Raw genomic sequence first — 22,163 nt, 5'->3', positions numbered from 1 at the left:
TTTTTAAATGCTTTGGAGGAGGAAGCCTTTTCTTAAAAGTATTGCAAACAATTTTACATGATTAGGTTAGGGTTTTTCTCATCTGCCCAGTTGGTTTAGAAGTGGAATGTTTTCTTTGCTTGGATTGTGTTATGTGCGCACATCACCCTAACTGTAAACTTAATGGGAGCTTGCTGCCTGGATTCCCACAGTACCAGCAAGTGACCTTACTTGAAGGGAAGTTCTCTTCATCTTCCTGGGCCTATCAAGGATTTATCAGAGGCAGCAGTTAGAGCCCCTGTGGGAAAGTTCACAGCTGTTTGCAGCTGTGCTAGTGTAGTCCTCTCAGAAGGGAGGGAGGCAAATTAAAAGTAAGAAAAACTGTAATGAAATAAACTAACAACTGTTGGTTGGGAGGAAAACCAGCTGGTGAGGTGAATGTTTAATGCCAAAAAAATATGTAAAGCCTTTATAAACACTGTCAGTTGTCTTTTGTTCCTTTCTGTTCATGTTCAGTGTAGAGGTGCTGTGGAAGCAAGAAACTAATTTCTTGCTTCTTGCACAAAAGTGACATAAGACTTCTAAAGTTCTTCATGGCTCAATTGCTAGTATTCAGATTAGTGCTTTCCTGTACCATCCCAGTTGTCTGTCTGCCCTCCTTGTTGTATCTGAGACCAAAGTTATGGGAGGAAAAGGGCAGACTTTATGAAAAACCCAGGCTCTGTCTGTACATGTATGTGTGTGTGCAGATTCTTTTATAAACTTATTTCAGGATTTTGAATGGTGAACTGATGATGTTTTCTTAGATTTTTCTATAAACTGTTTGGTAATTCTTTAGGAAAGACTTCATTTTCTGTTACTGGTAGGAGAAAACGTGTGGTGGCCCATAGACAGGATTCATAATAAATTTAATGGGAATTTCCACTAGTAATTTTCCATGAAGAACTGTGGAATTTGGTTGTGTTCTGTTGTCCAAAGACATACAAATGTTTATTGCTGGTGGTCTGTAGTTGCACATCATTCTGGTGATGGCAATGATGTGCTCACTGCCAATTCCAGTGTTATTTTACCTAATTTCTTTCTAAAATTTTATATTTCATCCACCTGGCATTTTTCAGGCATGTACCAGATTAATAAAATGGAATAGAATATTAAATTACCAGTACTGATCAGTGTGTTTATTTGCAAAGCACAGTCAATGGATTAAATAGGCTGTAGGTAGGATGCTTCCCTATGTTCCAGTCTCTATAGATTTGTGTAGTGTGTTTTGCTTTGTGTTATTTAATCTTCTATTAAAGGAGGCATATCCTAATTCTAAAGAATCCCAAATGTTGAAGGCACCAGCTACAGAGGTGATTGTGTGCTCACCAACCAGCCCTCAGGCTTGCCTACCCCATTTTTACTCAGTGAATCACAGAAGGAATATAGTAGATGATAATGGCACACAAACAGCAGGTAGCTGGAGAGTTCATCCACTGAAATGAGGGAGTCTGAATAGATGAAAGCTTCTCTGTGGCACTCTGTCTCAATAGATTTGACTTTGCATGGCTGTGTGCATTGAGCTGTAGCCACTGCAGAGACTTAATTGATGATTACCAGAGAAAATCCTCATTTTAGCCCTCAAGGCTTTGTTTTATCAAAGATACAATGTAGGTCCTGTGAATTTCAGGCCTTTCCTGCACACGATTAAATTTTTTAGAGCAAATTTGGGTAACAGTTTTTAATGGCAGGTGCTAGCCAGTGTGATCAAGGCATAACCTGTACAAATAATTTCTCTAAGCTATAGAACGGAAATAGAGTCTTTGCAGATATAAAAAAGTAATTTTGCTCTTTCCACATTAATTGCTGCTTCTAGAAAAGTCACCCAGAGCCATTAAAGAATCTTGGAAAATATTTCATGTTTGTAGATTTTTGAAAAGTGGATGGAACCTTTAGTGTATTGTGCTGTGAAAACCAGCACTGGGCAACATTGTTGAAATTGCTTATACTCTGTTTAACAATAAACTGTCATTTTTTATGCAGAGGCTGGGAAGTGGCTCAGAGCTGTTTCAGCAGTTTGGTTTATTAGAGTAGTTACATTAAGTAAAGATAAGGAATGTTACAGGCTACCTCAGTTCCTTCCAGATTCTCTGCCAAGTTTGACACTAGTGGTTAAGGTAATGGTTTGCAAGAACAGTTTAAAATTAGATTCAGTGGGTACAGGAGCCTGTATCACAGATTTGTTCTTGTTATCTCTAGGCAGTGATGTCTGCTAGTAAAAAAAGATACAAAACCTGCTGTTTAAACTAGTCTAGTCCTTCACATTATCATCACTGAATTACTTCTGTATATGAGAAAGTCAACAAAAAGGATCACTTTTCTTCCCATCACCTTTGTTTATACAAATATCTAAAAGCTTCTGCTTTTAGAAAAAGTGCTCCTAAAAATCAGAGAAAAAATATAGTTACCTAATTTATTTATGCTTCTACCTCTGCAAGGTCTCATCCGCCACTTGTGGGATTTGCAGTTTTATAAACTTTAAAGATAAGCATTGAGTTGTTATGCCCCCATGGCACTAAAGGATCACTAAAGCATAATCAACCTAGAGTGAACACGGAATATGCCTCACACCATTCAACTCAGCTGAACTAAAATCTAACTTTATTAACACATTGTATTAACAAATGTATTAATATATGTTTCTACATAGAGAGAAAAAATATGCCTAATCTCACCCAATCCCAGATGTTACTCCACTTCACAGAAAAGGTGACCAATTAGTTCCTGAAAGTAGAAATGGTCATCTGTGGGTATCAGCTGTCTTTTCAATCCAGATACTGTTGGATGATTACACAAACCTCTCTTCCTTGTTGCCCCCCCTTTTGTGCTTTTTCTTTAACTTTACTCCTCTGATGAGTCTTCATTTCCGGGTACTGTTAATTGGTTTCCCTGTGATCATCATACTGTTCATATTTTATCCTGTCAGCATACCCCTTTGTTCCAACAAATCTACCACATGCACACATTTTAATTTTGTCTTTTACCACTGTCTTAATTTGGGCATGCCGTGGCCTTCAGCTTTGGTCTGTCCACGAAAACTGGAAATCCAAGAGTTCCGCAGTTGGACACTATCCTAGTGGTCACCTCTTATCTCTTTTCATTAACACATCCAATCATTTTATCCCTCTGATTCAACAGGTTAATGCCAGGTTCAGTTCATTTGAGCTAGTAACAAGGCCTACAGTTTCACAGTTTTATAGTTAGTAGGGTTGGAAGGGACTTGAGCAGATCATCAAGTCCAACCCCCTGCCATGGCAGGAAAGAGTACTGGGATCAAATGACCTCAGCAAGGTGTTCATCTAGCCTCCTCTCAATGACCCCCAGGGTAGGAGCCAGCACCACTTCTCTTGGAACTTGGTTCCAGATCAGCTGCCCTGACAGTGAAGTAGCACCTCCTGATGTCTAGTCTGAATCTGCCCTCTGCCAGCTTGTGACCGTTATTTCTAGTCACTCCTGGTAGTGCTCAGAGGAACACGGACTCCCCCAATGCCTGCTGGTCCCCTCTGACTAGTTTGTAACAGGCCACTAGAGCACCCCTCAGCCTTCTCCTGTGGAGGCTGACCAGGTTCAGGTCCCTTAGCCTCTCCTTGTAGGGCCTGCCCTGCTGCTCCCTGTTCACATGGCTATGCTGATAACACTGTGCTCTCTGTAAAAGCGAGCTCAAGGCTAGCTGATAATCATAAGTAAAATGAAAAAAGAAAAGTTCAAATAATAATGAGGCTATACAAAAACTTAAGCAATCATTAAATAAGGCTGAATATAAAAGAAAGTTCAAAAATACTATAATTCACCACTCAAGAACATGCAACTAAAGTTAAATGTGACAAGCTATCCTAACAGTGTGTGTATAGTTTTCTCATCCCAGAGATGCAGGGTTCAGTCTGTGGGCCAGCTCTGATCCACAGGTCAGCCCTACACACTGGTGCCAGCATATAGGAGCAGTCTGGAGTCAGTACAAAGGGACAGCACACAGGTACCTCATGTAATGCACATCCTAGCCCCAGCCTTGTGCACTGCCTGCAGCATGCACCATCCCCAACTTTGCACTCCATATGTGATGCCTGTGCCAGATTGTCCCTGTGTGCTGGGGCCTGTCTGTGGGCCTGATCTGGACTTGGCCTCAGAGTCACCATGCAAAGCTAATGCAGTATGGACACTGCATCTAGAGTGTACCCTGCTTCAGCCTGCTGTGTTGTGTGTGGTGGTCATGCCTAGTCTAATCTTACACAGCACACATCAAGCCCATTTGGGGTTCACATTATACACAGTGTGCAGGGCTAGCATGGGTGCTTACTGCAAGCAGTGCCCATGCCAGACCAGTTGATTTGGACCAGCCCCAGAGCCAGTGTGCAGGGCTCAAGCATCCTGCACCATGTGGAGTACCTGCAGTGCCACAGCTGTTCCTGCATGTGACACACAGAGCGTGCCAGAGTAGTTCTTTGCATCACATGCAGCATGTGGGACCAGCATCAATGTGTAGCACATAAGGTGCTTGGAGTCATACTGAGACCAATGGGCCTTCAGGCCATCTTTGACACCCCTTGTGTTGGGTTTCCACATTGGTGTTAGAGTTAACTCTCTCCATATCACATCAAAGGGAGTATCAGGCAGTTCAGGGTAGCAGTTCAGTTTTTTTGTTGTCATATTTACTCAAATCCAAGACAAGGTTTCTTTCCCCATTTAACATGAAGGAGGGGGATGGGAGGAAGCCCCGTGTTCTGTACCGAGTACAAGTCGGGGACAGGCACCTTTGGTGGCTCTGACTTCAACCCTGACCAGAGGTTGGAGTCAGAGCCCCAGCAGCTGCCTGCCTGCAACCACCCCGCCCCTCCCACTCCACTGCCTTTGCTCCCTTGCTGCTGCCTGCTTCCCCCCCCATCACCAGTTACCCTCCACAGCTCTGGTTCAGCCCTGCCTAGTTGTGTGGCAGTTGTGGCAGCAGCTCCAGCTCCAGAGCTGAGTCAGATCTGCTACTGCTGCATGGCTGGGTGAGGGCTGGGGGGCCAAGACACATGTTCTCCTTGGCCTGGGCACGGGAGTGAGCAACAGGCAGCAGGGAGGGAGCAGTGGGGGTGAAGGAAGAGGGAATGAGGCATGGTGGAGACCAGCAGGAGTGTGGGGGGGGCAAACAGGAAGAGGGCAGGGGTTGGAGCATGTAGGCATTGGGGCAGTAGGTAGTAGAGGGGTAGGTGATTAGGGGCAAAGGAGCATGGGTCAGGCCTCTTGACTCTCCTACCACCTGCCCCCTGTACTACCTGCCCTGCTACTGCTGCTTACCTCACTGCAGCACTGAGGGGAAGGGGGCGCAAATTTAAGATGTCCCTCCAAAAATTAGATTTTTTACATGGAAAATTATAACAAATGTATACATTTTTTCTATGTCTAGAATCTAATTTTTGTGGGTCATCTTAAACTTGAAGTCATCTTGGATACATATACAGTAAAAGCTGTGTTAACCACCATCTTAATAAACGGTACACTCTACTAATCAGAACTTCTGGCCGGCTGCCAGGACGCAGGGGGTGTGGAAGCTTGCACACAACCGCTGCCGCCACCCACCACTCTGCACTGCTGCCATTCATGTGTGGCCACCACCCCCACCCCCTGCTCTGGGTCCTGCCAAAAACCCCTGTCTCAGCTAACTGGCATTTTTAGATTACCACGCCCTCTACCCCATTCTCCACTAATGCCAAATAACAGAGCTTTTAGTGTAAATACAGTATTGTTGATATTCTATATAGTGGCCTAGAGGGGCATGATGTCTCACAGATCTAAAGTAAATAACTTCTTTTAAAGTAATTAAATCTTCAGAGACAAAATCAGGAGATATGGAAAAATCCATTTCTTAGTGTCTTATTTCTCAGTCACTTCTGGGGACTGTACTCACTCAAATTCCCATATTACATCAACTTCTTGGGCTTTTTTCCCCTTTGTTTTTAATCCTCTTACAGGCATTATAGTAGAACTGAGATCAGACATGTGGATCCCAGAGGAAATGCTTTCTTTAAGTGCATTCACTGTCTTTTTCTTGATTTAGAAGTCTGAACTTATTTATTTAGTTCAGACTTGTGTCTTATATTCAAATTTCAGAGATAATACCAAATAATCAGTTCCATGAAGAGACTTTCTCTGCTTTATTCATACCTGCATTTGTTCAGATTCAGGATTTAAGCACATTCTGAACAGTTAGCATAAAGAAACAAATATATATGATTGTAGAAATGCTGTGGCTGGCAAAGCTAACCAAACTCTGGCGTGGATCCACCAGTGCCTCTCAATGCAAAACCAGGGGAGTCATCATCCCGCTTTACTCTGCCGTGGTGAGACCGCAGCTGGAGTACTGCATCCAATATTGGGCCCCCCACTTCTGCAAGGATGTGGAGAAGCTTGAGATAGTCCAGAGGAGAGCCATTCATATGATCCAAGGCCTGGAGGGAAGGCTATACGAGGAGAGGCTGAGGGACTTGGGACTCTTCAGTCTGGAGAAAAGAAGGCTCAGCAGGGACTTGGTGGCAGCCTACAATTACATAACAGGGGTACATCAGGGCCTGGAAGAACAGCTATTCACCAGAGCTCCCCAAGGCATAACAAGGTCTAACAGCCATAAACTCCAGGAAGGCCGAGTTAGACTGGATATAAGAAAAAAGTTGTTTACAGTGTGTTTGTCCAGGGTCTGGAACAGACTCTCTCCAGAGATGGTGCAAGCCATGTCATTCCTTGCAGCAAAGGAACAACATTAAACACAGATCTGTCTGGATCAGGATTAAAAAAGATGAGCCAGCATTTAGAAACAGGAGGCAGGACAGCCCTATGTGGTGATGAAATACTGACACTGCTGAAAGGTAAAGTCAAAATTCCAGGGTTCCCTTTTTTCCCCAACAGTTACAACTTGTCAAACAATGACAGAAGAATGTCAGTCTTCATCTCTCTTTGACATTTGTATGCTTAAAATTAAATCTCTGGGTAATACTTTTTGGGGGCTACTTTACCAATTACAATGATATCAACTGCATTTCCAAACCTTCTGTTCACTAATATTCTGTAACTTGACATATTATTTCTAGAACGCTTTAATTAGATTTGACATTTTAAAAAGTATAGGATTCCCTTGTGCCTTTATAGCTTAGCAATTTGATTTAGATAATCAAATCTTGTCTATATTTCCAACTAATACAACAGAATTCCTCCTGGTTAACCATGACAATTTGGGAAAATGGATCTTTTAAGCCATATCTAAACACAGTTGAATGTCATGAGTCCAGACAGAGGTTTGATTTGAAATTTAATTAAAGAGTAGAAAATGACAAAAAAGCCATAGTCTGTCAAGACTTGTGTCCCATTAAATTAAATGCTGTATAGCACTCTCAAAATAGTATGGCTGATGGGTGAAGGCCTTTGAAACCTGTAAATAGAAGACATCTTGTGATTATGAAGATAAATTCCATTCGGCAATTGTAACACAATTTTTATTTAAAAACAAAAATAAAAAATTAGCAAGCTGCAATAGAGGGCAGAAGAAACCCAAAAGAAAGCAGCAAACAACTTTGAAAAAGTTGACAGCAAACTTCCTGATGTAGATTGCAATCCTTTAAACTGGGGTAACTTTACCTAAACTGGTGAAAAATTACTGGCTAAAGAATCGGGGGCAGAACTCCACCACGTAAACTACTCTGTCATCTGTCTACAACGTCCCAGACTAGCCATTTGCAGAAGGCTAACATGCTATTTACCTGCTTCCCTGCCACTTAGGTAGGTACAGGCATTACATTTAGATCAACCTTGTCACAGTTAGGTTGATCTAAATGCCCAGTCATACAGGTGTTCAGAGGGTTTAATATGGCCAAAAAAATGGTCTAAGTTAATTCCTCTCAGGAGGTGGAGATGAATTAATGTCAAGAATGGGTTAACCCCTTCCAGATCAGATGCATCCTATCTCATAAACACTTGCATGAGTTCACAACACGGCCCTGGGGCTAGAAAAGCCCAGTTACTCACCCCAACCTCAGGGCTGTGCTATTCCCACCCACCCTAACTCTGACTGGACTATTTTTTAGTACCACCCCCCCCCCAATTTCCCCTCATGACAAGGCAACATCCCCCCTTTGTGCCCCCCCCATCCTACCACTCTCTCCCCTGCCCTAAGTTACTTACATTGGGCTCCCCATACCACTCCCAGCAGCAGCAAACAGCGCTGCTCCTGGGCAATTTGCTGTACGCACTTCTCCTGGTCTAGGTTTATGCAGCTTAAAGTAACCTACCTACACCTACCCTTTGTGGTGAAGTACAGTAATATTATCTCATTCTATACAGCTACCCAAGATCCATTTTTCCCCTCCTCCTAGTGTAATTTATAGTAGTATACAAAACTAATTTAAATTATGTTAACATATGTTTTCACCTATCTAGTGCCTCTGATGTAGTAGCAACCTTAGACTTTCTTGAGGCTGTACTTTCACTGTTACATGATGCGAATGTTTAGTTTCCAGCCAACTTTGTTAATGTAAAATCCAAGTGGGAAGAACGATCATTAGCTTTTTTCCTCAGTGTGGTAAGGGAGGCAGGGATCCAGACCAGTGTTCCCAGCAAGAGGGTCTGGAACAGGCAGCTATTGCTGTGTGGGACCATGGCATGGGCAATCACCTAGCTAAGCCATAAACTAGGAGCTGATAGACAGTCTGGAGTCAGTCACAAGGGGCCAAGGAAGTGGTAAGGCAGTTCAGCAGCACAAGGAGCAGGTCTGGAGTCTGGCATTTCCTCTGGACTTGATCTTGGTTCAAACAACCGGGGGACAGGAAAGTAGGAACCAGGCAACAGCACCAAGAGCCCTAGGAACAAGGAGTCAGAAGCCCAGGGCTAACCAGGGAAACATCTGTTCTGCTGGGTAGCCGGCTGAGTGCTGAAAGGCCTGCTGCTTAAAAGCAGGCAGCCATGCCCAGCAGCAGCAGCTCAAGCCAACTGGAGGTAGTTAGTTGCCTGAGTCTGGCAAGCCAATTCAGGCAACTAGAGCCAGTGATGGCAGTTTAGCTAGCTTGTGGCCCTGGCTGCTGACAATTATCAGTAAAAGTAACTCACAAAGCATATAGTATACTAGGAAGGTACAGTGGTACCCAGACTATGTGATAGAAATACAAGTTTAGAAAGGAGAGTTCAGTGAGATTGCTGCTTAACTCATTTCCATGAGCACCCAGATCTCCAGAGATAGAAGATCGTATTATCCCCCAACTGTGTTTGGCTGGTTAAAGGTTTGATGTAACACTTAATGTACAGAATCATTTGATAAGTGTAATTTCTAATTTTGCTGGGTAGAGGTGTTTGTTTAAAGCTTGTCTGATATTTATAAAGGTTTATTTTGATTTGTTCCAATTGCTTCCTAAAGTTCAGCATGTTCTAAATCATATTTCATATCAGGAAGGAATTCTGAAACTTACATTTTATTCTACAGAGTACTTGTCTACTTGAGTGTGTGTGTATGTGTCTATATATATATATATATATATATATATATGTGTGTGTGTGTGTGTGTATTTGTTGGAGGGAAGTATATTACATTTTTTAAATGTGGTAATCAAATACAGCTGTCCAACTAGTAGCCTACTGAAAGTTCTAATCACTGCACCATCAATTCTGAAGAGGTAGTATTGTACTCTTTTGATTACTTTCTGTCATATGGTACAAACCACCTTTATTTCTACTCTCTGAGGCATTTTTAAAGATGAATATAGCTGAAAGATATTCTTTTTAGCTTTTTTATTTTGTAGTTCCATAGTCATTCATGCTTTCAGTGTCAGAGTTCTTTTGCCACCTAGACTGCCTTAAGCCTGTATACTACATCCTTTGAGAAATTCCTTTGTGTGTGTGTGTGTGTGTGTACATTCGGGTACAGGGCACATGCATAAAAATAATTCTGGTCTTAGTTGTACTGTTACACATCAAAACACATTGGAGGTTAATGGAGTTACTTTAGATTTAAATTGATGTATCTAAGGTCAAAATACAGTGTTCTGTACTTAATGTGGGCATGAAAAGCATTTCCTCTACCTTTTTGGAATTTAATGCAAGTTTCACTGAAATAGAAAATAATGGTCTGATCTCTATATGTAATAGGAGGTTCTAAAATAGCAGGTAGTAAGGCATGAAAAGAACCAAAATAGCATAGGGTCATATAAGCCCAGCTAGGAAAGGGTCTTAAAGAAGAATATAATGCACAGGGTCATACAAACCCAGCTAAGAAAGGGTCTTAAAGAAGAATATAATAAATTGTATTAACAGTAGCTCCATAATTCTCTCTGAGAGCTATTATTTGTGCAAGTTGTACTTTTTATTTCTATTGTGAGGTAGTAACTTTCCAGAAGAAATGGCTCTGCCCTGATAGACTATGTGGATTTCTAAGTACATGAGTATAACTGTCTGATGAGACAGAGCAAGATAAAATGTCAGAGTTGAGATGAAATGACACAGAAAATTCTTCCAAATATCCACAAGTACATCTGTTGCCTTGTGGTAGAACCATTTTTTTTGAGTTAGAAATGACTGCCATTTAATGATGACATTCTTAGAAAAAACACCTTCAACCCAAGACATTTTCTAGGCATTATACTAGGATGCCATTCAGCTGTTAAATAAAGAAGAGAAAATGTTATGAAAAATAATACTGTAGCCTGTAAATTTCAAAGTACAGTACAGATTGTGAGGAGATGATGAATACTGTCTACAGTGCAGCATTCTTGATGGGAGTTGACATGTAATTGAGTTGAACTGATTCAACTTACATCTGACAGTGTATGTTTCTTAATGAATTAGACATTTTTGGTTTTAGAAATATGCACCAAAGCAACTGTTTGAAAATACACATTTTGAGATCTATTATATAAGTTTATGGAGGGGAGGGGTCAGATTTGAAGCCCATCCACTTGGCAGTGCTCTTTTAAGCTAGAAGTGTATTATTCTCTGGAATAATTTTTGTATAGGTCAGATTTACCGTCAAAGAATATTCATAACTTACATTTAACCAATATTATATTTACTTATTCTGAATACTAATTTTTTCTACTTCCGAATTTCTAATTTCCTAATTCCTAATGATATATTTGTTTCCTAAATCAAGGCACAGCTTGCAGCATTTGTGTGTAAAGGTAATAATGTCACTGTTCTGTGGTGCTGCTCTGTAGCCTCCGGCGAGATTTGAACATCACTGTGCTAGCAGATGCAGTATCTCTTCGAGATTTTTATAGATGTGGCAAGGAGAAGCCTCTTTTGTTTCTCTCTTATTTCCTTCCAGGTAAATTTAAAAACTATCTTTAAAGCAGGATTAGAAATATAAATTATAAAGACGGCTGGTCATTTGGGACTGTTCTTTCTTATTCTTCCTTCAAATAAATATGTGTACAATGAATGATAAGCACTTTTGTGGCTCTTACTCAGTTTCCATGAATGTTCCCACTGAATATTCCAGTTTCCTGAGTAAGAATGTTAGAATTTGGCCTAATGCAAAGGATTCCAAATGTACCAAGTATTACAATAGTAATTGTTGTTTTAAAAATCATTCTGGAAATTTCCCTTCCTGATGTCCTGAATTCAGTTGCAAGATCAAAAGGTCCAAGGTCTGTCTACGCCTAGCTGTGGTTGGAACATGTCAGGCTAGAGTGGTTGGAGTGTGTCAGTTTAAGTAGCCAGTGGCACAAACTGGAATGGACCTGGGTTATCATCGTATCTGAGTGCCTTTCACTCCCCAGCCAGAATGACCAGGTATCCACTTCAAACCAGGTTGAGTAGGGGCAGCCTTTGGTGCAGGAAGCCAGACTTGTTTGAAATACTGAACAATTCTATAGATGGGAGAGATATCAGACAAGATTTGGGGCACAACGTTCCTTTCTTTAGGGTTGGGAAAGACCTGGATCCAGAGTGAGATGCCTTTGCCACCATGCCACACAAATTCAGATACAAGGCTTGATTGTTAGTTGTCTAAATATTTGTAGCCATTCAACATTTTAAGCAATTTTTAAAGTAGTGGTAAAATTCCCAAATGTGTTAAAGTTGCTAAGTAGAAATGAGTAGGTATTGCTTGGACACTGGCTACACAAGTGTTCCACATTCCCTCGCCAAAGATACTCAAACTGACCTGATAGGACCTATTGGGGATGTGAGAGAGGGCTGCTATGAGACTGCCAGCAAGTGCCAATTAATACTAATTGTACAGGGAATTATGGTAATGTTGCCATAATTAGTCAGGGAACTGGAATGAGTCCAGAATTGTTCCATTCCACGGCTGTATGGCCCCAGCAGGTTGTTACTAGAAATCGGATGTATGAAGCAGCAGCATTATCTTCTCCTTCTTCTTCTAAAGTTGCTTTCAGTATATAAAAATATTCAAGTTAAATAAGCTTTAAAGTTTCCCATATATCTTAAAAATACACAACCTCTCAGGCTGCCTCAGGAATGCATTATTTATAATTGTAGCCTGATTGAAACTAGGGGGAGTTTTGCCACTGACATCAGTGGATCTGCAATGTCAGTCTCTGTTATTTCACTTGATCTTCACAATTTAGAAGCATTCTGTAGCAAAGTCTACACTGTGGCCGAGTCTGTAAGCCCTCCAAACTTTATTTACATTTACATTAACTTTAAGCATACGGGTTTGGTGAATGCAGGTTTTTTTTACATTATTAGTTTTAAGGCATGTGAAGGTTCAGTGCTTGATTTTTGCTTTCAATAGATAAGAGAACAAACTGAAATCATACAAAATAAGTCCCAGCATATACCACATCCCTTCATAACATAAGGAAAAATCCACACATCTGCTTTAGAAAGAGGCTGCTGGCTTATATCATTTATTGCCAAAGCTGTGCTAGGAACTGGGTATTAAATTCAGTAACCTGCCTTCCTCCTCTCTGCATCTTAACACCTGTAAACATCTGCTAAGAATGGCGTTCATTGTTGGCAGAAAGTCTCATAAAATACTTGTTTGGGAAGATCATCAACGCTTTTGCCTTCTTGGAAAAATAAAATGGTGATGGTGTATGGAAAAAGTGAAGAGCTAGACTTGTGATTTCTGACTTTCGGAGCATGATGTTCTGTTCCAGAAATCAAAGGAGAGGGGCGTAATTCAGTTTCAAAACACAATAAGTAGCAGATAGAATTCTAATACCCATTGCTGGGTCATGACTGTCAGATTTCTCTTCTCAAATTTGATTTTTAACGGATAGAAACGGTTGCTTCAAGCCGTTAATTGTATATCAAATAACTCCTCCCCTATTTCAGATGTTCACACCTCTGATAAAAAAAAGTGTGAACCACAAGGGAGAGACATCCTGCTGTTTAGTGTTTCATTTAATCTGTAAAGGTAAGGTTTTGTGTAAAATATGCACATTTTTTCCTTCTTTTTTTTTTTTTTAGTTAATAAAGATTTTTTTAAAATTCATCAGTGTTTTCCCATCCATTCTCATCCTAGTTAGACTATTCTAAAGAGAAGTAAAATGTACATGGCTGTAGATTAGAGGAGTCTCTTTGTGATACTATTCATTCTCTGTTCTGACAGAGAAGGCATTGTTTGCTCACTGTAATAGGCTTGGCAGCCAAATAAGGTAGAGATCTGTGCTGTGCATACGGAATCAGAAAATAGCAGAGCGGACAAGAATTTCAAAATTCCAAGAACTACAAGAAGGAGTTTTATAATGTGCTGTTAATAGATTTTCATGGTGCCTTCTATAGAATAGAAATGTGTTCCTGGGGAGAGAAACCTTTTTAATTGAAGGTAATATTTTCACTCATATGGTAACACATTACTTACTGCTGTTAATCAGTGATTAACTAAAAATGCACACAATAGGAACAAAATAGGAGTTCAGCATTCTTTAGAGGAATAAGCAGTTTAGAATGAGCATTAGTAGTCTTTCTTCATCTTAGAGTTATTTAAGTTTGTCTGTTCCCCTTTATATGCGTGTAGATCCTATTACCATTAACGAGAAAATCGGCATGTGCTCCCAACAGAGGAAGAAGAGAACATTTAGTTTGTTTTAGTCTTCATTTTTCAGCCAGTAGCTACTGTATATATGCGACGTTGCTTGGATTTTGCTTGTATAGATGCATTAACATACAGCCACTAGACAGGATAAATACCTCTGCACATTACCAGTTCTTTAACTCTTGGGTAATCCCTGTTGTATAAAACATTCTACACTGTGGTGAAAAATTAACATTTGTTCCACATAGCACAGCAGAAAGAAAAAACATCTTGTGTTTATTGAGCAATATTTCTTTTGGCATTTTGTTATTACTAGACTACAAACTGTGGTAAGCAGATTTGTATGTTGTAATACAACTATATTTCTCCTGTGATCTTACCAGTGAAATTTTTTTGTACTGTTTCTACTATTTTATTTTTCTCCTTCTATACTGTCTAAGCAGCAGCAGGTCTTGTGGTTGTTTTTGGTGTTGTCATACCCTGAGAATATTGTAGCTCTAAGTCTATTATGGAAAACATTTCTGCTGTGTTAGTTAAATATATTTGATCAATTTAATTAATGAATATAGTATGAACAATATGGCAAAAATTAGGGCCTGGCAATCTCGGGTACCTTAAGTAAGTGCATAATGCACTTTCAGAGGGGGGGCTCTCAGCGCTGAAAAGATACCTGGAATCACAAGTGGCTTCTGAAATTTGTGTTTAACTTTATTTTCTTTTTAAACAAAAGCTAGAAATGAGGAAAGACTCCTCCTTGCCATATTGGGGCTCGTGAGATAGCTTCTTCATTTCACGCCATGTATGGCATTACCCACTGTTGCATACCTGGATGTTTTCATTCAGGAAGACATTGTTAGTGCCATCTGTGTGCCTGGTAGTATGTGCCAGTCCCGGTGGGCACACACTACTTTGGGATCCTGTTCTGTTTTAATCTTCAGGGAACAACTGTTCTGAGTAGCAAACACATTGCTTTGTATGTGAATCACTGACAACAGGCTGCTTATGACAACAGCAGCGGTTGCCTATCACACTGGACAACAGGCTGCCAAAAACAGTAACTGCTAGCTAACCAGCCAAACAGCAGGAACTGCAAGCAGACCAACAACAAACTGGGTAGGCAAATCGGGAAATACGAAGAAAATCTTGTCCCTGGGAAATGGAGATGATAGTACTAGTTGTTGTACCTGAAGACAGACTGACTTCAGCACAGGGACCTGGTCTTTTCTTGATACATAAATCCTTTCAGAACTACCTAGACAAGAACAAGGCTAGCGATACTTGATTTTTTTTCTCTGCATCAGTCCATGAAGCAGGACTGGTGCTTGGAATGTGGGTGGATGGTGCTAGGCTCCATACCCAGCCGTTCATGAGTGTTTTAACTGAGCCATCTGTAGAACATCAGCAGGCAAGATAAAACTTTTGGCCTTCCTACCAAATTCCAAGCACTCAGCCTTCCAAGTCCCCTTCTGTGCCCTCAAAATTATGCCAAAAAAGCAAACCTGAAGCTACTTCTTAAATACAAAAGATAAAATTAAACTGGCTTCAAATGAAGGAGAATTGTAGACCCTAAATAAGATTACAATGAATGAAAGGTTTGTGCTTTTTTTAATGTGAGGATAGCATTAGGAACCCACAAGCAGGGAAGTTTAAGGTTATAGTTTGTCTACAGTAAAAACTAAAAAAGAACTGTAATGATTAGATTGGTTTAAATCCTCACCTTTACTTCAGTCAAAGTCTGTGTATGAGCATGTTCATTTTGGAATCGAATGCACTGATTTGGTTTAAGTTGGGTAGACACATATCGATTTACATTAAATCAAAATAGGACACTTGTTCTGAACCTGTGAAATTTCTGCCTTTGCTTTTCCGCAAGGCCCAACTTTCACATTGCTCTGGCTTTGGATTTGCATCTGTTAATCATATTGCTTAATTTGTCAAGCAATTACACAGATTCTGTTCATTCCAGTAATAAAGTGTATGGGGTATGTGCACACTAAAATGGCTCATCTGCATAATTTTATTTAATTTGGTATTTAATGAATGAGCTTTCTTTTTGTATATACTAATGTAGATAAGCTACTTCCTATAAAGCATATGAGAGAAAGCAGGCAGGGTAGACTTAAAGTGGAATGTTTTTTGCTTGCACATTTAGCTTTGACCTATCTGATGGGAATTTATAAACAAAAAGATGCATCTTAGCTTATAATTTACATAGGATCAGGCAAAATGTTTTTAATGGTTTCTAAGTTATTACTTCATTTTTCAGCACACAAGCTTTGCTTTGGAAAAGACTTTGCATGACAAGCTGGGAGGACACTGCTGCCAGGTAAGTAAAATACCCCACAAAAAGTCTGATTTTCCTTTTTTATTTGTTGTACTTCCTAATTTTATACTACTACTGAATTTCCATACAAGAATTTAACTGAGATCGATTTAAAGCTTTTTTTCATTCAAATTGCATATACTGTCATTTTATCACCATGGCCTAACAGTTATATGATTAACTTACTTGTGGGTTTGTATCGCTTTTTTAAAATGATGTTGAAATGTCTAGCAGTATAAACATACATACATGTTTTTCCTACTGGCCTTAAATAGCTTCCATTTTTACTCATAGAGGAGATGTATGCCATGTTTTAGGGTCATTGGAAAATAGGGCTGGAGGTCCCTTCTAGCCCTAACTGGCCATCTAGTCCAGCCCCCTGCTCCAGACAGGATCATCTCTGACTAAACCAGCAAGTGGACTATTGAGAAATTTATTTGAAACCTTGAACTTTGACTCTGTATGATGTGGAGGTCTTCAAGACATGCTTTATTCTGCTTGGGATAATAAAATGTCAAATAGTTTCATTTTGTTGGAGAAGCAGCACAACTCGGGTCTTGTATATAATCAGGGAATGCATTGTTTACATGTGTTGCAAACACATTTTAACCAACCTGATCAAACTCAATTTTGCTTTAAGTGAAAGAATAGCTTTTTCTTAACTGAAACTATCTGTCATAGTTAAGTATGATCCTGTAAACACAAAGTACAAAGTCATGTTTAATGTCTTGTAAGTCGAAACAGGCTGGCAGCTCAGTTTACTAACATGGTACATATTCCTGTATTCCCAAGGTAGACTAAGCCTAAATATGAATGCTAGGTGTTCCTGCTGCATTCCCTCTTCAGATGCATGAAGAGACCAAAAGATATTACCTTGAAACTATACCAGAAACCTGGAGTTCTTTAGAGAAATCCATTTTCATCCAGCAGATTTTGAACACCCACTTGCTTAGGGCTTTGCTTCACCTTGCCTGTAGAGCTCCTTCAGAAGCTCTCAAGAGAGAAGAGAATACAGAAAAAACACATCTTTTCTTCAAGGGAACTTGTCTGAATTGTGACAGGAGGCTCCTGCTTAATGTCTGTTAACTACATCTTCCCATGCTGACCTGGAAGATGTCACATTTTGACCCTTTCTCTCCTAGCACCACAGCGAGCATGCATGGATCCAGTCACAGAAGTCAATTATAAATTGTTGCAGAATGCAAAGCAAATGACTTGAGTTAACAGTTGAAAAGGGTCAAGGTTGTCTGTGGGAAATTGTGGCTGCACTTACACGAGACACTGACTGCAGTAACCCGAGTTACTCCTCAGTAGCATCCACGTGCATATTTTTTGTGATGCTGATTGCACAATAGCCTGATACTACTGTGCAGTAACGTTGTGTCATGTTTGTTGTCACACGATGCTACCATGCAGTCAGCATCTTGTGGAGATGCAGCTAGTGAGCATCATTCTGCAGAGGTTAGGGACACAGGCTGAAGGAATCATTGTAAGGGAATAAAAGATGGAATAAAATGGTGTTTTTTTTCCATATCAGAAAAATCAAGACCCTTTTTTGTAGATCAGAATTGTTTAAAAAAGTTAAAGAAACCTATACTTGGAATGTGGCCACACAAACAAGTTACCACTTATAAGTTAGGGTACAAGTGGATGAATTGCTATGAAAGATATCCACTCTTACACTGATATCCCTACATAGGCATGTCTACACATGTGCTTTAATGTGCAGTAGTCTATTTTAATGTGCATTAAAGCTTCGTGCAAAAAACTGCAATTACGCAAATGTGCAGTAAAATAGACTACTGAGCATTAAGTGTCACTTAAAAACTGTGTGCATTCATTACTGCAGATTAAGGCAACCTAATGCGTATTTCTTTAGTACCTCTGGGCATTCATACATGTGCTCTGGGGCTGTGGGGAGGGGCATGCTTTAATTAAAACGGCTCTGAGATTCACTGTAATTAAAGTGCCTGAAGCATCTTATGTATCAGCATCCCCATGCTCAAAATGGTGGCGGGGGTGCTTTATCTAAAGCTCATTCAGTAAGCTTTAGATAAAGTGCCCCCACTGCCATTTTGAAGCATGGGGACCCTGATGCATGAGACACAGGAGACCTGCTGGAGCACAGTAATTGCCACGCTCCAACAAACTCAGTTAATTGAGTCTGCTCTGACACACTGGGATGACAGCATGTCAGAGCTGCCTCTGCTCGTGTATAGTGCCTCCAATGTGATGGTGCCTAAATTCAATGCATGTTAGAAAAAGCACCATAATGCACATGTAGACTTGTCTTCTGCGTGTCATTTCTAATTAATCAGGTCTGTTATATGGTACCTTCTTGTAATTATTTCCTGAAATATAGCTAATGCAAATGTTCTATGCTTCCCATATTGTGGCATAATCTGTTATAGAAAAGTATGGATTAGTTTAGAGAAGAGAAATTAAATTATTTTTTCCCCTCAGGGTCTGTAGCTGCTTAGACATTTCTACTACACTTTTATACTCAGTAAACATAGCTAATACTATTTGTAGAAAAGTAAAAGGGACATTATCAGATCAATTTATTGGATTGAATGTGCAGCAATGCTCTTTTAAAAGGCAGTGGAACGATTTGGTTTCAGAAAATTGGTAGGAAATGGGGAATTTTGATGCTATGGAAAGGAAAGTGCTTCAATAGCAATTTAAAAAATCTCTGGAGTGACACTATAGATGTCATGGAGATGGGGAATGAGATAAAAGGATTGCGCGGGTAACTTCTGTAACCCTGGTCTTCAAAGTTAATTTCGAATAGGGCCTGCAAATTGAGAAATAAGGTTGGACGGATGAAAAAAAAGAGGCTTTTCTATTTATGGTAAAGTGGAAGAATAATCCCATTGCCCCACCTTTTAAAGAATTTTAAGATCAGCCTCAAAGTTATTATCTGTGACAGTGTAGTGCATTTCAGTCAGAGAAAGGAGGGAAGTTGGCATCAGTCCCAAAAACTTGTCTAATAAATATTGTATATAGTATTTCCCCATCTGATCTGGGAACATGTACGTGTGAGAGAGAGGCTGCTATCCCAGCCATCCTTGTTTTCACTCAGTCTGCTAAGTAATTACTTTTAGAGATCCTTTTAGAATACATTTGCAGTGCTAAATCTGGAGGGTCCTTTCTCAGGAGAAGATAGCTTAATGAGAAGTTAGAATTGAGAAAAGCATGAAAAAAGATGGGAGAGCTCATTATTAACTCTTCAGCCTTGTATGTATGCTTTTAAAATGTGGCATTTTCTTATCATTCTTAGACTATAGTTGTCAGTGCATATAATATTTAAGTATAATATGTAGAGGAACTTTTTTTACAGGCCTCCAGTTTTCAGGATAAATTAGAATTTAAAAGATCAATGACAAGTGTAAAATGAGGCTAATCTTAAAGAAAAATGTCTCAGGAGCTCTTAAGTTATGAATATTTAGATGCAGCAATAGACTTTTTTCTAATTCAAACCTGTTGGATCCACTCAAACCTATAGGGTGGTTTGAAATACTGCAAAAATTATTTTCTTCACATTTGTCTTGTGTTTGAAGCCAAATTGAACATGGTATACAACCTAAGTCTTGAAGACTATAAGTCATATAGGGCAGAAATTACACTTTGTATTTTCTATATCATTAACTGACAAATTGGCTGCAGTAGGCTACATTCTACGTTATAACCATGAGGGGACAAGTGCTAAGGCTGAACTTTACAGCATTATCCTTCCATTCCTGAATTTCAAATGCCTGATTTCTCAACCTTTTAATATTGTGTTAACACATTTGATATCAAATTTTCTTTTTGAAGCAGGGGGATTAATCCCATATGATTCCATCTGGCCATTGACTAAGCCTCACTGGCCATGACTACACCTGCACTTTCCTGCGGAGTTGCGAAGTAAAGCATCGCAATCTACATGTGCAGCAGTATTAGGCCACAGTAAACTAATTTATGCTGATGTAAGTTAGTACTGTCAGGGATAGTACCATCTTATTCCAGGGTAATTTACTATGATTAAATGCACATGTAGGCACTGTACACAGGCATAAACTGAGCCTGTTAAACCCAGCGAGCCAGGGGCCAGTCTGCACACTTTCAGCACCCTCATGTCCCCAGCCAGCCCTTCCACTGCTCTTCACTGCCACCTGGAGCCCAGGGATGACCCCCTGTGCTCTCTACTATCCCAGGTGCAGGTATAGATGCTGTGCCCAGGAGTAGTTTACTTTGGCTCAAACTGCTCCAGAGTTTATTGCATTGCATTAATTGCAAGTGTAGATGCACCCACTGTGTTTTACTTGAGATTATGCATAGTGGAATTCTAAGTCAGACAGTGGTCCTTCTAACTCAGTATCCTGTTTCTGACAGTGGCAGGAGTGGATGGTTTAGAAGGAAAGCTTTGAATAGGGTATATCTAGAGTGATCCCCTATTCATTATCCTCCTCATCATCCACCATTATTTGTTTAAGAGGTGCCAAAGGATACATCCCTAACTATTCTGTTTAATAGCTCTTAATAGCTCTATCATTCATAAATTCATCCACTACATATTGAACTTCACTATAATGTCTGCCTCTATTATCTCCTGTGGTAATGCATTTCAAAAGTTACCTATGCACTGTGTAAAAAAGTACTTTTTCTTGTTAGTGTTAAATGTGTCTCCTGCTAATTTCAGTGAGTGCCCCATAGTTCTAGTTTTCTTGAACTTAGTGATTAACAGTTCCCTATTTACTCTGTCCACATGCTTTATGTTTTTTATATACCTCTATCATATGTCCCCTCAGCCTTATCCTTTCCAAACTGAAGAGTACTCACCTTTTATAGTCTTTTCTGAAAGGCTGAAGAGGGGATATGATACCCATGTTCATCACACTTACCCTTCTCTGTACCATTTCTAATTCTACTATATTCTTTCTGAGCTTTGGAGACCAGAACTGAACACATTATTCAAGATGTGGACATACCATTGTTGTGGACATACTGTGGCATGATGATGTTCTCCATTTTGTTTTCAGTCCCGTTCTTAATGATGTCCATCATTTTGGCTTTTTTTGGTTGCCACTGCACATTTAGCTGATGTTAAGGTGTCTTTTCTCAGCTAGTTCAGAACCTAGCATTGCGTACGTATAGTTGAGGTTATTTTTCCCTGTGCATGTTACCTTGCACTTTTGACATTTGCATTCTTCTGCCATTTTTCTGCCCATTTATTTAGCTTGGTGCAATCTTTCTGTAGCTCCTCTCCACCAGCTTGGGACTTGACTACCCAGAATAATTTAGCATTATGTGAAACATTGAGAGATTTCACTGTGCACCCCTATTTCCAGGTTGTTGGTGATAATGTTGAACAAAACTGGACCCAGCACAGATTCCTGTGGGCCCCACTTCGGAATTCCTTCCATCACCTCTGGAGCCTTTTTTGAAGATGGGCATTATGTTGACACCCTGCCAGTCCTCTGTCAGAGGCCATTTGTAATGATAGGTTATGTACTGTTGCCAGCAGTTCAGTTTCACCTCTGAGTTCCTTCAGAGCTCTTGGATGAATGCCATTCATTCCTAGTGACTTACTAGTATTTAATTTATCAATTCATTCTAAAACTACTTCTGTTGTCACTTCAGTGTGATCCAACTTTTCAGACCTATTGATTAGGAAGGATTGAGCTGGTGTGGAGTTCCTCCAATATCAATACAATTTTCAACAAAACATACCTTTTACTCTTCTTTTGGTGGCTGCTATATAAGATATCTTAGAATTCCAAACCTACGTAACTCCTGACTAAACACCAATACCTATCCGTCACTGGATAAATTTATTCTTATTAAGTAGTATATATGCTAAGACTGTCCTAGTCAATCAGT

At 39.9% G+C, this 22,163-nt stretch overlaps 1 protein-coding gene across 5 annotated transcripts in view; it reads left to right on the top strand.

Moving 5' to 3' along the window:
- PAG1 (phosphoprotein membrane anchor with glycosphingolipid microdomains 1) overlaps window positions 1-22,163 on the top strand; it is a 182,241-nt gene that overhangs the window by 86,878 nt on the left and 73,200 nt on the right. For all 5 annotated transcript variants that reach the window (XM_090040237.1, XM_090040236.1, XM_090040234.1 and 2 more), the window contains one exon: window positions 16,245-16,304. In XM_090040237.1, the coding sequence (XP_089896363.1) occupies window positions 16,276-16,304 (29 nt within the window). In that variant the 5' untranslated portion in view covers window positions 16,245-16,275. The remainder of the gene's footprint in view (window positions 1-16,244; window positions 16,305-22,163) is intronic.

The sequence above is a fragment of the Crocodylus siamensis genome, chromosome 3 (assembly GCF_052110815.1).
Source record: "Crocodylus siamensis isolate JL-2025a chromosome 3, ASM5211081v1, whole genome shotgun sequence".
NCBI lineage: Eukaryota > Metazoa > Chordata > Crocodylia > Crocodylidae > Crocodylus > Crocodylus siamensis.
Note: the sequence above shows the minus strand (reverse complement) of the source record. Positions and strands in the feature narration are given on the sequence as shown.